At 35.2% G+C, this 17430-nt stretch overlaps 1 protein-coding gene across 2 annotated transcripts in view; it reads left to right on the forward strand.

Moving 5' to 3' along the window:
- Window positions 1-1048: 1048 nt before the first annotated feature.
- LOC115232449 (importin-9) overlaps window positions 1049-17430 on the forward strand; it is a 50377-nt gene continuing 33995 nt past the window's right edge. The window contains exons 1-7 of one of the 2 annotated variants that reach the window (XR_004997227.1): window positions 1049-1236; window positions 4582-4730; window positions 6846-7047; window positions 10965-11053; window positions 14359-14445; window positions 16383-16502; window positions 16607-16707. Coding sequence is in view for 1 of the 2 variants with exons in the window: in XM_029802329.2 (XP_029658189.1) it covers window positions 1104-1236; window positions 4582-4730; window positions 6846-7047; window positions 10965-11053; window positions 14359-14445; window positions 16383-16502; window positions 16607-16707 (881 nt within the window). In the remaining variant the exon portion in view is untranslated. The remainder of the gene's footprint in view (window positions 1237-4581; window positions 4731-6845; window positions 7048-10964; window positions 11054-14358; window positions 14446-16382; window positions 16503-16606; window positions 16708-17430) is intronic. The other variant, XM_029802329.2, reaches the window with a different exon arrangement.

The raw sequence follows: 17430 nt of genomic DNA on the forward strand, positions 1-17430 counted from the left end.
AGAAACACAGAACATCTCAAAATAAATACAGTAATGAAAGGGTTAAATCTTTCTTTACCCTATGTTTAAGGGATGAGTGGAGTTGGTTCAATAAAATGAGTACCTGTTATTATTGCTCAGTCTTGTCTGAGCAGACTAACCTATGGTCAAAGATGTGGCAGTGATAATTTTCCTGTTTTTCCTTTTTTTTTTTAGTTCAAGACCTGTCAAGCCAAGTGAGATTGTAGTTGTGATTGATGCCGTTCTTTTGTAACTGGAACTTGTGCCAGTGGCGTGTAAAAAGCACCCACTACACTCTTGGAATGATTGGCATTAAGTAGGGCATCCAGCCATAGAAACCATGCCAAATCAGATCGGAGTCTGGTGCAGCTCCTCACCTTACCTGTTTTCAGTCAAACCATCCAAACCATGCCAACATGGAAAACGGACGTTAAATGATGATGATGGTGATGATGTCTTTCTTTCTCGTACAAAAAAAAAAAAAAAAAGAAAGAAAAGAAGAAAGGGATGTGATTTAGTTGGTACTAGTATTAAACTCTGCTAGATGCAAACAACTATATATCCACCTCTTCTACAAAATCTAGCTGTTCGTTTCACTTGCAAAGGTTCATGTTCTGCTTGTGACTGAATTATTGTAGCTCTGTACTTGACTATGAAACGCCAAAAATATTAAACAAAATTTTTCTCTGGCTATTACTATATCATTGTATTATTAATTACGTCAGCTAGAATCAGTATGGAGTCAATATGTCAACTACTGTCCACTTAATGTTGGTAGTAAATTTCCATACCGTATTCAACGTTAAGCTGACTATTGCCAACATTTGTCTTCTGCTAAAAACACGCCACATGTTTACCTTTGTATGTTACCAATACGTGGAGTGTTTGTTACTCCCGTGTTTCTAATACATGGCATAGTTTTTTTTTGTTTTCCTGGTTTAGTTTCAAATTTAAATCAAATAACAGAAATTAAAATACAAATAAATGAAAAATTAATCGATAGTCGGTAGTAGGATTTCTGAGGTTTTAAATTGACGGAAGTGGTAAGATCCACGCGTGAAATTCGCGCCAAATTTCTTCCTTCGCATCGGCTGGCTTCCAAGATGGCAGGTGATGGTGATCGTAACAAGTCCCTGAAAGAAGCTTTAATTGACAGTCTCACTGCTATTCTGTCTCCTCTACACGACGTTCGAGTGAATGGAGAGGAACAGATCAAAGCCCTTGAGGTGACAGAAGGTGCATGTCAATTTTTTAATTTTATTTCTCTCCCTTTCTTTTGTTAAACAAAACACGATACAATATATACGTAACTCATCTCGCATTTCTTTCACTACATCTCGACTTATTATATTCAATTAGAGAAAAGTTTTGACTGTCATTTCATACACTTTATATTTAGTTCTGTGTTCATAATTGAAAATTATGACGATGTTTATCCTTAAATTCATATACAACCGTTGCGTCTTTGTAAACCTTTTTTGTTATCTGAATTATCTAACAACGAAGTAAACGATGATCTTAGTAAAAATATCAGCTAAAAAGAAAAATAATTTTAATATATTTTATTACATTATATGATTTTTTTCAAGTGTTTCACAGCCATCAGTTTTAATTTTTTTCCCCAACCAGACATATCTTTTAACGAGGTATGTCATGGTAAAAAAGAAACGTAAATTCAGTGAAATTGTTCATAAAACACGGTATTAGCAGATATATACTTTTGTCTCTTCCATTCATGTCTAACTTTTGAAGTTACTTCTTAATAGTTCAAAGTTTCATAAAGTTGGTGGAGATAGATTCTTAAAATATATCTTATCTTACCGAAATGAAAAATATAATTAAGCAAACCTCTGAAGAATCTATATTGAGACATTAAAAGAAATATTTCTTGTCACCCGGCATAATTTATATTCCGAATTTCTTATTGAGTGACAAATATGAAACTTTTCGTTTAAAATGTTTTTCTTAATTTTTTCCATTTATTCTGCTAAATTGAGTAGATTTTCTTCATTTATTTAATGGTATCTCTGTTAGTTTGGTTTTTCGCGGTTTTTTAAAATGTGTCTAATTACTGTCTGCTCCCTTACTGACATGTGATGTAGGTTTTGCCACGCCTCCCCAGCTGTAACGCACATGTTGATTCAGGGATGGGGGTCTAGATATGGATGCTGTTTATCCCCAGGTCATCCCTTATTGAGTATACCTCTTATTCAAGTCATTTCAATTATGACCGTCTCGCTTTTTTTTTTATATCTCGGGCATATTGCTTTTTGGGATTACTTTGTGCTATGTATTTTATTCTTTAAGATAGCCTGATAGGAAGGAAATTTGGTTGTTTCTATGTTCTACATAGTGGTTACCTCGTTGGCTCGTCTGTTATCGGATGGCAGAAACGATAGAGTGCAGACTGAATGAATATTTTATAGTACTTGTATCTTTTACTGCTCCGAGTTCGAATTTGTCATTCATCTCTTTGGGAGGAGGGGTGATAAAATATACATCAGTCAGTTACTTGGGGCGATTTATTCAAATTTCTCCTTCCCAAATATGTCAAATCATTTTGGATTGACAGAATTACTAGACATCGATAAAAAATACTTTGCGATATTTAGTTACGTCCCTTTTCGATTCGAGTTCAATTCCTTTCAGAGTCAACTCTGCCATTCGTTTTTCTGTGGGTCGATTTCATCAGCTGTCCTGTTCAAAATGTTTGGCCTTGTGACTACATAATAAACTGAAGTCGCTTAGTGTTCGCTCGACCTGCTAGAAATGAGTCAAGTCTCTTTGAAGTCCAACCTCGCCTCTTAAACACATTACGTAATATCGGACATACCTCTAAAAAAGATAGGGTGGTCATTGGTGGAATGCCTCTGTTCAGTTAGTGTTGTTACTTGGCCAGTGAATTGACAGATTTGTTTGAGCAGTTAGAAAAATTGCGTTGCAGCCCCTTACCTTCTAAGTTCAAATTCCACCGAGGTCAACTTTCGCTTTCATTCTTTTGGAGTCGATAAAATATTGTACCAGTCTAGCACTGAAGTCAATGAAATCAACTAAACCTCTTCCTTCAAAACTGATGGCCTTGTGCCCAAATTAGAAACATTTGTGGGGTCAATATTATCAACTCTACTCCATCCCCTCCTAATGTATGTCCTTGTTTCGTATGTTGTGATCCCTTAATGGTTTAGCACTGTGTTTCACTATTTTAATTGTCTGTTCTTTATTCTGTTGTCTCGAAATATGTCTCGTTTAAAAATTCAAAATCTGTTGCAGAATGACTGTTGTACAATTTGTCATTCGAAATAACTACCTGAATCAATAAATAACCAAAAGCATCTATAACAGTTTGTCTTTTTATACCATCTTACATTTTGCTTAAAATAACTGTAATTTTATTTTACTCTGTATTTACTTATATATAAATGCAGTACATATATAAATTTATTCGTTTTTGCAATGGCATTCTCACAAATCAAATATATATATATCAAACGCAGACGTCTGTACATGAGCCAATGATAGAGCCTTTGTGGAGGTGCCCAAACTGCAGTAATCAGCAGCCAGATTTTCCTGAAATTGCACTCTATCATCTTAAGAAAAAGTCCTGTTTAATGTCTGTTTTCCATGCTGGCATGGCTTGGATGACTTGACTGAAACTGGCAAGGCTTGGATGACTTGACTGAAACTGGCAAGGTCGGGGGCTGCACCAGGTTCCATAGTTAGTTTTGGTGTGGTTTCTACAGCTGGATACTCCTCCTAATGCCAACCTTTTACAGTGTACTGGGTGCTTTTTATGTGGCACCAGCTTATACACCAATGCTTTTTACATGGCACCATGGTTTTAAGCTCTCAATTCTGTTATGGTGGGCAGGTCTTCTTGAGTACAGCAATGCTCCACATATGTTGGTCCTCTGTCATCACCATCATAAGGCTCAGCATTTTGAGATCATTTGTTCCATTTTGAAAACATACCTCTAAAAAAGACAGGGTGGTCATTGAGATCATATAGCTATTCCATCAACACTGGGTGCTAAAACTGACATGGTATGTGGTTCGTAATTAGTTATTACTATGTATTCTGAAGCCTGAGATATACAATGTTATGCTCACTCAGCACAACTTAAATACCAGTCAAACTTAAATGAATAACTAGTTACACTTGTTTAACCAAACCAGCAGATAGTCAGATGCCCCAGCTGTACCCCTCATACATTTTTTCTGACAATATATTTAGGATTACATAATTTAATATTGTCCTTACCATTTGAAAGAGAATTGGCTGCTATTGTGTCGGTCAAGAAGTTGTTGTATGGCACACAGCATTGTGAGCTAGTTGTTTTTAACTCGAGGGCAAACCTATGACTGCAACCTTCTGATATAATGTATGTGTGACTACATTATCCCCTTTTTTTTTTTCAAGTGTGATTGAAGGAGATTTAGCTACAATAAATGAACAAGCTTTCATCCTCAGAATAAATGAGGTTGTTGATAGTATAGCTCTGGATACACAGGCTATGAGAAAATCTTATCACCATTGAATTATTCTTTATTAGGATTTTTTTTTTTTTTTGGTTTTGTTTTCAGAGTTTGGAGTCTATCTGGCTGAGTTGACTGTGGATCCAAATGGAGCTTTAGCTATCCGGCAATTGGCCTCTGTCTTACTGAAGCAGTATGTGGAAGCTCATTGGTCAAGTCAGTCCAGTAAATTCCGTGCCCCAGAAACCTCTGAGAAGGTAATTTCTAATTATCTATTTTCTGTCGATAAGAATAAGTTAAACTTTTTTTTATATCAAGCCATCTTTGGTCTTATATTACAAAACAGTTGGTTTCATAGTTTAAATTGTTCATATGTAAATGAAAATTTCTCATCCAAGCCTATGCATGCATATGCATTTTGCTGCCATTTCATAATCAAAATATGTGCAAGCATAGCTGTATAATCTAGAGGTTCAGTTCCTAATCATGTGGTTTTGTGTTGAGTCCTCTGTGGCACCTTGGGCAAGTGTCATCTTCTCTAGCCTCTGGCCTACCAAAGTAGACAAAAAACTGAAAAAAAGACCTGCGTGTGTGAACATTGCTTCATAGATGTAAATGAGGTTGTCCTCATAGAAGCAGGGTCATTTGCTCACAAGCTTCCTTGAAAATATCTGGCCATGAAGAAAATTCTTACATTGAAATAGGTGAGGATTGGTGACAGGAAGGGCATCCAGCCATAGAAAATTTGCATCACCAAATTCTATCTAACCTATGGAAGCATGGAATGATAGCTGTTAGAATGATGTTGACAAAGGGTTAATTACCTAAAATCTGTTTTATACCATTAAAAATATGTACACAAAAGGGTCAGAAGGAATATATGCACTTCTGATATATTAGCTGGATGCTATGAATTCTCAGACCAGTTGTTCTTTTGTAGCTGCTTTGCTGTCCAAGCTGCTAACCGTCAACTAATACAAATCTGTTCTGTATTTTGAACAAGGGAGACAGGTTTAATCATCTTTGGAAATTTGAATACCTGTGGTAAGATTTGAACTGATGAAAATAAGGTTGATGGCTTATCACCTTAATTTCATTGTCTTTATATCTCTTATAACCAAGCAAATTATATTTCATGTTGAGCATTACTCTAAAATTTAGTTTGTGTTAAATCTCTTTTGAAAAATATTTAAAGATGAGCTTCTTTGTTATTACAATCCATATTCCTTGTCAAAGCATGTTGGAGGTAGCGCTTGTCTTCATTGAGATGTCCAAATATAGGTTATTAAGATCTGTAAGATATGGAGAAAGAATGTACATATTGAAGTCAGTGCGTGTCTGTGATCTTAGTAAAGTTTGAAACCAGATAATTTTCTAAATGTGATAAATTTACTCAGTAAATAGATAAGACTTCTGATGGTAGGTTTGTACTGCAGTACACAATAAAGTGAGAAGAAATTTCCATACCAAAGGATTAGATTGGATTATCTAATCTTATTTCTCCTGGAATAGACCCTGAAATATAAACTATGGTATAAGTTCAAATTTTTCCATGTTCCTGATCATGGATGATAAGTTAGGTGTACCTCTGTCTGTTATATACACAGATCATCTTTGTGGTTCTTGCTTCAGATATAAGTAATTTTTTCCTCTTCTTGAAATGTTGATTTTAAAAAAAGATGGTTTACCAGTGCATCTGCTCCTAATTCCTGAACAGGCTCCCTTGTTAACTTAGTGAATGTTATCATTTACTGCAGCACGGCAAAATAAAGCACTGATAATCATCCCAATTTTTCATCTGATCTCTATTGTATTATTACTTCAGTTGATCTTGCAAATATCTGGAAAAGCCTGTACATCGGCAGTAGTAAATTTAGTGACCAGCCAATGCCATAATTGAAAAAAGAGGTCCACTGTATATTTCACATCATGCATCTATATATAATGTTGATACTTGGCATAAGAAAAGATGTTAGCATTCAAAGCAGCCATCTCATGCTCATATAATGTTTTGTTTACATTGGCCAGCCAATTCCAACCTCTAATACCTACCTTACAATGTCATCCTTAAAATAATCACATCATTCAAATCATAAAGCTATGAGATAATGCATAATTATTTCAAAATGATGTGAACAAATAAGCATTACATTTGACAGTGTAATCAATGAGCTAAAGGTTCAAGGTGTATACCTCTCTGTTTTGATCGTTGTTATTTTTTTTACTCCTGTTGTACATTGACTGACATGTGTTATATTTTTAATGTCTGAATATATCTGAATACGGTTGAGCCTTCCATTTGCTCTGGGGTAATACATAGTAATGTACAAATGTAGTATCATTTATATTTGACATGTTCCTTTATTTTGCAGGCAAAGGCTGCCATTAGAGAGATCCTACCTGCCGGATTGAAAGAATCCATTAGTAAAGTTCGAACCAGTGTTGCCTATGCAGTGTCTGCCATCACCCACTGGGACTGGCCTGAGACCTGGCCAGAACTGTTCAGTCTTTTAATGGAAGCTCTTACATGTGGTGATCCCAATGCCCTTCATGGTGCCATGCGTGTTCTGACAGGTAAAAATAACCATTCATTTGCTTTCCTCTTTTTTTATTTATATAGACTTTCCATGCTTGGGAGAAAATCAAAACATTCTTCTTGTAAAATGACACGAGTATCTTTTAACATAATTCTCAGGCAGAATCAGCTTCTATACAATTTCCATTTGCCCAAGTTCATTCACAAGGTATGGGTTGACCCAAAGCTATAAAAAGACATTTGCCCAGGATGCCATGCAATTGGATTGAACTCCAGACACTGTAGTTGTGAACTGAAATTGTTAACCATGCACATGCATGCATAAATTCATTGTGATCATAAAACATTTTAAACTTTAACAGCCAATATTTAATGTGATGTAACACATAAAATGTAACTTAGGATCTTGTCATCTTTATGAATGCCTAAAAGCAAGGAACTGGGATTAGCAGTAGTGCTCATTTTCAAATGATGTATTTCATGTATTGAGCCTGTTTCGTCTCTGCACACCCAGGCACACGTGTTTGTGTAGATATATAGATGTGATGTGAAACTGAGGCTTCATTCCATTGCTAATCTTAAAGACTGCTGCTGTGATCCCTGGTGTTTATTAGTAATCACTCTGTGTAAAATTGACAACCATTATTGTCAGTGACTGTAGATTGCTAACCAAATGTAAGTTGCAGACACGACATACACAAGGTGGCCAGTTTTCTGTTACCATGATGCCTAATATGGAAGGACCACAATGAGTGGCAAGATACTGTGAAACCCATCAACCAAAGCTGCACTTTCAAAGACCTGCAAAATAAAAAAAAGTTGATGACAAGCATTCGGCTATTAAATCATGCTTCAAATATGCCTCTTTTCAACAGTATTTCCCAAATGAATTCGTCCCTTTGATATCAAGGCCAATTTAGGTTTTAAATATTGAAAAATTAGGCTGCTGTAAGTTTAAACAAACATACAAAATAGTATCTTAGCACGAGAATAGTGAAAATATACTAAAAACTAAAATGATTTAAATTTATTTTAAAACTCTTGTAATCTTAAATGTTTCACAAATCCTTCATATTCAATGCTTGTAGGATGAAAAATGTTTGTCGATCATATCTTGCACAATTTACAGCAGATATTGAATCCATTACAAAGTACATTGCTGTTTTTTAAAATATTCATTCTATGAATTGTCATGGGCAAATTTTCTGGTCTGTTGTTGAGATCATTTTTATGACTGTAGATACTGCTTCACAAAAGATTTCAATTTACTGAACATTTCCTCTTTGGAATTAAACAATGGAGAATAAGAAAATAGATATTTAATCATATGTTGTGGCACAAAATCAATTTCATTGACGCTTTTATGCATGCACGCATTGTCCATAATAAATGACAGGATCTGATGTAGTCACAGCGATCTTTAGCGAACATTGATGTAAAAAGCTGTAAAGTTCAGAAGTTGCGATCTTCTTAAATGTTTCAAATTAGACAGGACCTTACATATCCATTGCAGCAATGTTTAAATTTGCTCCTTTAGTAGAAGGGCGATCGGTAATTGCCTGAACTCCATGGTAAGCTCTGCCCATTGACCTTCAAAATAAAATAGATTGTAAAAATATTTCATAAACAAAAATTTTATATAAAAGTATTTAGCCAATATAATAATCATTTACCTTGAAATCCAAATATTGTAATTTGTTTCAATATATAGATGACGAATGGCCAATCCATTATCTTAAAGCAATTTTGCATAATGACCTCACTCCTTTTTTGTGTTTTCATGATTTCATTCTTGAGGGTGAATTATTAGTTTTTTTCAGAGTGTATCCAAAGCCGTGAAAATGGTGATCAGTAGTTGATAATGAAACAGTCAAATCGAATTTCTCTTGTAAAAATTCTCTTCTTTTCAAAGTTAAAGTTGGGTCCTCATTAATCGATTCTTATAAAAATTGTTGATTTTCCTTGATTTTTCACCATCGTTGCCCATGTTTTTTTTTTCTTTGGAGAATAAGCTTTCTGCGCAATTGTCTTGACTGTGCTGTAGTTAGTATCAAGGGAACAGGACAACCATTTCAAATTTTTGCTGTTTCTGCTCAGATACGTACTTGTATGTCTTGTTTGGCATGTTAAAAATGTTTAAACAAATCAGACTTTAATATAAAGGGACAAATTCAATTGGGAAATACTGTTTGGAAAATGGGCATTAAACAAAGGAATATATATATTACTGATTTAATCATTTTCTCCCTTCCTTGTTTTCATGGGTTTCTGAATTTTTACATTTCATTATCCAGCTTTGTTATATGTCTGTTTCAGTTTCGTATATCTTGTCCAACTTTTCTCTATTTTTCATTTTGTAAATAAATATTGTTGGTTACTGAGTTCTAATGAGCCAATCACTGTTTCGTTAATTTTACAATTGTAAAAGTCACAATGATATATCTGTGCAATTTATGCAGAAATATTACTACAAGGTATTTTTGTTCAAATGCACTGGTTTATTGGATTTTTTTTTTCACCTGTGTGTGTATGTAACATCTGGTGTAGTGCCACCTTCCCTTCTACAACAATCCCACTCAACTGAGGGAGCTGTTGCTTTTTTTCTTTATCTTGTAAGTTACTTGTGACCTCACTAGTGCCAGTATTATAAAAAAATGCACCCAGTACATACTGTAAAGTGGTTGGTGTTATGAAGGGCATCCAGCCAAAGAAGCCATGCCAAAGCAGATATTGGAATTTGATGTCTTTTGGCTTGTATCCAGTTAAACCATCCAACTCAAGCCTATATGGAAGACCTGTTAAATATATATATAATTTAATGTTGGGCTTCCACACAGTTTCTGTCTACTACATTGCTCTCATGTGGAGGCGCAATGGCCCAGTGGTTAGGGCAGCGGACTCGCGGTCATAGGATCGCGGTTTTCACTCCCAGACTGGGTGTTGTAAGTGTTTATTGAGCGAAAACACCTAAAAGCTCCACGAGGCTCCAGCAGGAGGTGGTGATCCCTGCTGTACTCTTTCACCATTCTTTCTCCCACTCTTTCTTCTATTGGCCTGCTCGCTTAGCCAGCGGGGTGGCGTCATTCGAAGGCTAAAACAATGCGGACGCATTGTGACCAGCGATGTGTAACTACATCTGATGGACTGGTCGGTCACGTGATCACATTGCTCACAAAGCACTAGTCAAACTCCAAGACACTTGAAGAAAGTGTCATCCAATGCAATTGAATCCAGAACCATATGGCTGGAAATCGAACTTTACCAGACAACCATACTTTATCTTATATTTCCTATTATTGCAGTTAGGTTGTAATTTAGTGGGTTCTAAGTATGTAATATCTATATTGGTTTCATAACCTATATTGAATAGATTTATCAATTTATACAGCTGTGTGGGTATCTATGTACACAAATGTTTGTAGTGATCTGGTTCCTCTTACCTTTCCATTTTTTTTTTGCGTTTGTGTCTTGGACCCTGTCCTAACTAAAAATGACTTTATCTTAATTTATAACTTTTTATGAGGTCAAATATAATCATAGACTTTTCCTTATCTTTCCTTTCTTCAGTATTTCTCCCTCTGTTGTATTTCCCTATTCACTCTCATCTCTGATCCAGGTTGCAAGTTCCGCTTCATAAACTTGATGGTAACATTGTATATTCACTCTCCAACCAAATTTAGGTTGGTAGTCAAATGACACTATGTACTTGTTCTTGAGATGTTCAAAATGTTTAATTCTTACATGTATTCACCTGGTGCAAAGGTTATTTTTTTTTGCCTAATGTAATACTTTTGTTCATCAATAAAAAAACATGCTTGAAACAGCCGTGGTGAACCACAATTCATCTGTTATCAGTGTGTGTGTGTGTATATACAAACATACATGCATAAGCTGAATTGGAAGCAAATTTAAGTGTTAAGCAGGTTACTTCAAAAACATTTGCTGATATTTTCAGAGTTCACTCAAGATGTGACAGATGTTCAAATGATTAAAGTGGCTCCAGTTATCCTTCCAGAAATGTACAAAATATTTGTACAAGCTGATGTAAGTGAAATTATAGTTTTATTACTATCAGTTTTTTTTTTTTATGGGAAAGGAATATTTATAATTGTTTAAATCCATTTGATAACTATATAAAATAGTATTTGTTTAGCTCCAGGTCAGTCTTGATTCAGTTGACTGTGACCTGCCAGCATGGAAGACAGATATTAAATGATGTAGAATGCAGTCTAGAATGGAGATTTGACTGCTATTTCTTGTAGGCTGAACAACTACATAAAAGCTCCCTCTTTGGTTGATAAGAATTGGTAACTATTGATAGAGTAATACTAGGCTTATTATTACCAACTTTATTAATTTTTGTAATAAAGTTTTTAGCTTTTTTTTTTTATTCAAATTTTTTAAAAAGATAACACAAATGCTGATAGAGCATAACATAAAATGCACAGCAACATAGATAAAATTTCTGTGAAATCTGTCCACCCTATGCCAGCATGGAAAAATTGACATGATGGTATATGTTGGAATATGTCTTGTTTGTTGTCAGCTGTAAGGCTCAGCATTTTGAGATTTATCCTAATTACTCCATATTACTATAGTACTTTATTCTGTCAGTATTCATCTTTATCAGCACTGTAGTCTCTCTTACGTTTACCTATGTTCAGTTATCCTCTCTCTTACCTATGTTCAGTTATCCTCTCTCTTACCTATGTTCAGTTATCCTCTCTCTTACCTATGTTCAGTTATCCTCTCTCTTACCTATGTTCAGTTATCCTCTCTCTTACCTATGTTCAGTTATCCTCTCTCTTACCTATGTTCAGTTATCCTCTCTCTTACCTATGTTCAGTTATCCTCTCTCTCTCCTAGCTCTGTACTCCACCTTTTATTTAAGTTAACATTACACATCCAACTGATCATAGCTCTGTCATTTCACTCCATCCTCTATTACCTATATCTTTCTATCATATAGTATCACATGCCTCACATACGCCATACAATTTTTTTAGCAAGTTAAACTTCGTTGTCATCTGTGGTTATAACCCAATAAACCACCCTTTTCTTACTCCAACCACTATACTTTCACTACAGCCAACTCTGGCACCTAATTCAGTTCAGTATTAAGGCAGCAGTTCATAATATCCTTATCTTTGTCATTTGGCTAGAAATTAACCTGTCTCTTGGTTTAACACCCCCGTTTAGCTCTTAGGAACCTTTAGCAAAATCCACTTGGTTGCAAGTATTGAGACCAGGTTATTGGTTTGAACACAACTAAATATCTTGACTTGCTACTTTCTATTGCAGCAAACATTGATTTGGGTTTTTTTCCTCTCTTTCCTCTACAAGTCTCAGATGTCCAGTGTAACTCCTAAGTGTCTGTCTTCCTCTGACTAAGCAAAGAAAGAACTGAAAAATATCACATTGAGTTTTAGTTGTTTATCTCTGAGATCTAATAACATTTAATGCAGAGCCATTTGCAATTAGCCCTGTACTAAGCCACATACTGAATAGAACTGAGCTGTATCTTTGATACCTAGATAAATTCCTTCCCAAATAATTCTGAAACAAATATTTATTTTTGCTTGTTTATCAGTTATCATCATCATCAGTAATAAAACAAAAAACAAAGTGGGATGTGACAGCTGAAGACATGTATAGGCTTGAAAGCAAAGAAGCCAGTATGCTTCACTGGATGTGCAATGTCAGTGTGCATGCACAACAAAGTGTAAGCATCTTGAGAGAAATGTTGGACATAAGAGGCATCAGATGTGGTGTGCAAGAGAGATAGCTGCGCTTGTATGGTTACATGATGTGTATGTACTAGGACAGCTGTGTAAAGACCTTTGGTGACATCCTGTGCCTAAGACCTGTCAAGTGAAATCGTAGTTGTGGCTGATGCTGGTGTCACATAACTGGCACATAAAAAGCACCTTTCAAGTGTTGGACCTCATGGCGGCAATGACGAATGACCGAAACCTTTGACATTATGCTATGCTGAAGAAGACCCATCAAGCCAAGTAAAATCGCAGCCATGGCAGATACTGGTGTCATGCAAATGGCATCCGTGTCGGTGGCATGTAAAGGCACCCATTACACTCTTGGAGTGGTTGGTGTTAGGAAGGGCATGCCAAATCAGACTGGAGTCTGATGCAGCCTTCCAGCTTACCAGCCCTGGTCAAACCATCCAACCCATGCCAGCATGGACAATGGACGTTAATTGATGATGAATTGGCCTTTCTAGCTTCAGTTGGTATTGTTGTTTAGCTCATCAAATGGTTTTCATTAGATGTTCCGTGTTCAGCCATTCATATTTTCTTTTATTTATAGAACTGCATATGCAATTTATCCTAATTTTCTGACAGTAGGATGTGATTTGAAGGAAATTTGGTTGCTATTTCTAACAGATTGAGCAAGTACATAAGGGCCCCTTGTTCTGTCTTCAGTAGCGTCAGGCAGTTGTGAACATTTGGTTGCTATTTCTAACAGATTGAGCAAGCACATAAGGGCTCCCTTGTTCTGTCTTCAGTAGCGTCAGGCAGTTGTGAACATTTGGTTGCTATTTCTAACAGATTGAGCAAGCACATAAGGGCTCCCTTGTTCTGTCTTCAGTAGCGTCAGGCAGTTGTGAACATAGAAGTTATCAAGCAATAAAAAAAAAAAAAAAGCAACGGTATATAAATATCTGGAAGGTGGACATGTTGGTTGGGTAGTAGGTATTTTAATAGTGATTCACAATAATCTGTCTGTTGCTGTCATTTCTTTGCATCCTTAAAATTAGATGCAAATTTGATATTTTTATATTTTATTTGTTTGTCATTTGACTGCAGCCATGCTGGAGCACCACCTTTAGTCGAACAAATTCACCTTATTCTTTGTAAGCCTAGTACTTATTTTATAGATTTCTTTTGCTGAACTGGGACGTAAACACACCAACATCAGTTGTCAAGTGATGGTGAGGGGACAAACACACACACACACACACACACACATATATATATATATATAATATATATACACACACACACACACACACACACACACACACATATATATATATATATACACACACACACACACATATATATATATATATATACACACACATATATATATACACACACACACACACACACAATGAGCTTTCAGTCTCCATCTACCAAGTCCACTCACAAATCTTTGGTCAGCCTGAGGCTATAGAAGACACTTGCCCAAGGTGCCACGCAGTGGGACTGAACCCGGAACTATGTGGTTAGGAAGCAAGCTTCTTACCACACAGCCACGTACATTTTTATTTCCTTCTTGTATTTTAAAAAGAAATGAAATTGCATTTAAAATGTTTTTTTCTTTTGTAGACATACAGTATTCGTACGCGTACTCGAGCAGTCAACATCTTCAACACTTGTGTTGCTATGGTAGCTACTATGATGGACACACACAAAGTAAGATCAGTCTCAATGGTTTCTTCTCTAATATTTGTGATATATCATTCAGATATTTATCGTGGCCATGCTGGTGCACTGCCTCAAGAAATTTTAGTTGAACCAATCGACTCCTGTATTTATTTTCTTTTTGAGCCTGGTACTTATTCTATTGGTCGCTTTTGTTGAACTGCTAACTTACAGGGATGTAAATGCACCAATACTGGTTGTAAAGCAGTGGTGCAGGACACAGACAGATGAAGGGCTTATTTCAATTTCTGTCTACTAAATCCACTTGCAAGGCTTTGGTCAGCCCAAGGTGCCACGCAATGGGAGTGAATGTGGAACCATGTGGTTGGGAAGCAAACTTCTTACCACACAGCCACATTTGTATTGATGAAATTAAATTGAGCTTTATAGCTAATAGCCTAACTCTGTCACTTGCATTATAAAACTAATTTTGTCCATTTAAGGATGCACAAAATCTCTTACATTTTGCATCTGTTTGACATATGCACTAGAATTCAATGACAAGATTACAGAATTTTGATAATTTTTGATACTTCATAGTTGATACTGTATTAAAGAGATAAGAAAGTGGTAGAATAGTTTTTGTATGTTAAATGGTGGCAATAGTCTCCTTCCAAATTTCGTTAACATCTTGGATCAAATCAGGAATCTAAGCTGATTTCTGTAGAAAAAAAAATAACATTTAAATTCTGTTTTGCTTTTTTTAATTTTTTTTTTTGTATTAAGAGATAAAGGAAAGTGGAAGAATAGTTTTTGTATGTTAAATGGTGGCAATATCTCTTCCAAGATTGCTTTAACAATCTTGGATCAAATCAGGAAATCTAAGCTGATTTCTGTAGAAAAAAAATAACATTTATCGTTCTTGCTTTTTTAATTTTTTTTTTTTTTTTTTTTGTTGTTGTTATTTCTGAATAAGTTTTAAAAGCTTTTCCACATTGGAAATATAATAGAATTAATTTGTCTGACTCCAGTTTAGCTTTAGGTGCAGGTAATTTAAAGTAGCTGGCCTTTGTGACTCATTTTTTCTCTTGACACCCATACTGTGTTCACTACCCTAGGCCTTGCACTAACGACTATATCCAGTCATTCCCTGTCTCCTCAGAACATCACCACTCTGGAATTCATTTCTTGCCCATGTTTTTCCTGCAGCTGTCAATTTGTGGATATTCAACATTATCAACCATGTTGATCTCACCTGCCTTGGAGCACCTGTAAAAGCTGTAAGCACATCACCTTCATTAAGACCAAACCATTAAAAAAACCTCAGAAAGCTGCCAGGCATTTACAAAAATCTTGTTGTTTATATGCCATAAAAGTATATCAAGGTTTAGACACTACCTAACTGGAGTAGTTAATAATAGTTCTCATTTTACTGCCAAGTGGATGGTGTTTGGAAGTCACTGGTTCAGCCAATCAAGTAAATATTACTTTGCAAACCCTTTGTGAGTTAAGCCTTAGAAGCATTAATATATATTAAAAAAGTCTCTAAATGATGTGGTTTCATGGAAGATTCTGCCAAGTACTTTACAAAGGGGAATGTATAAATTCCTAAAATCTTAAACATTTTTGGTTGTGAGCTACAATCTCGACGTGGCTGAATGCAGTAGCACTTAACTATTCTTTACAGATTACATCACCCAGTTATTTGGTAAAAGCATGACGATTGCAATATTTTATTTCCTTTCCTAAAAATTTTGACTTCATGCTCATAATGTTTTTTCTTGTTTTAAAAAGACTTGTTTCAATAGTTTATAAAAATTATTTATGAGAACTATTCAAATGAAAATATTTGTTAAATGGTAATGAAAATCTTAGAAAAAATTAAAAATTTACTTAAATAAAATAATGATGAAATCTATGTACGTTTAATGAAATGTTTTGTACTCTTAGCCAGAAGGATCTTTGAATGTGTGACATTTATTTTGCAGGGTATTGTTAAGGCTTTACTATTACCCGTCCTTCCACAATTTACTGATGCTTTTATCAGTGCCCTTCAGGTTCCTGATGGTGAAACTTCAGATAGTGGCCTCAAGATGGAAGTTCTTCAGGTATATTTATTTCTTCTCAGTTTTTGTTTCTAGTTTAAAATTACTAATGTGAAATTGAAAATTTTGACAAATCTAAATATTTTTTTCCTTCTAATTTTATACAGGCTGTCACAGTTTTAGTGAAGAATCTCCCCAAAACAATGTCTACATGGTTACCTCAAATCCTTCCTCCAGTCTGGAATTTGTTCACACACAGTGTGGAATTGTATCCTTTTTTTTATTTTTTGTAAACTAAATTATTTGATTTAATTGACTTATGAAATATGTTGCAGACTTCTTCTATTTTGTGTTCTGCTCTTGGCTTCACTGATATCTGGTGGTATATATTGTGTTTGTTGATGATATTCTCTGTCATATGTGTCTAGTTTGGCTCAGATTCCTTGGTATCTACTCTTAGTAGCAGGATATGCACTTCTTATTTTTATTAATCCTTTTATTTCTCTTTCAAAAAGTTGAATCTCATGCAAGATTAAGCAAGTCATAAAATCCAAGTTTGTTTCGGATACATTTTGATTGAGGATGATCATGTGATCAGGTTTAGAAACTTTTGTAAGTTCTTCCCTATGTCTGTTCTTTAATGTCATGTGACAATCCCTTGCAATCTAGGCTGAATTTTATCTGTCAAATATAGTAGAGGAAGATTTTGTGATTAGTAGTAATCTCAGAAATTTTTGTAGGTTCTCCACTATGTCCATGCTTCAATGTGACTATTTTTTGCACCAAAAAGTCAAGGCTGGCACAGTTGAATGAACATGTCTAGTGAGTCCCAGAATAAGGTTCTCTAAATTTAATCTGTTGAGTGGTAGAGTGGACAGCAGTTGTTTCTACAAAGCCTGGTGGTTGAATAGTTATGGTTTGCATCTATGTATGCAGGTATCAAATTTAGCTGAAAATGTGCAGAAAATAGACTCCATCAACTACCAAGGGG

The sequence above is a fragment of the Octopus sinensis genome, linkage group LG2 (assembly GCF_006345805.1).
Source record: "Octopus sinensis linkage group LG2, ASM634580v1, whole genome shotgun sequence".
Classification (NCBI taxonomy): Eukaryota; Metazoa; Mollusca; class Cephalopoda; order Octopoda; family Octopodidae; genus Octopus; species Octopus sinensis.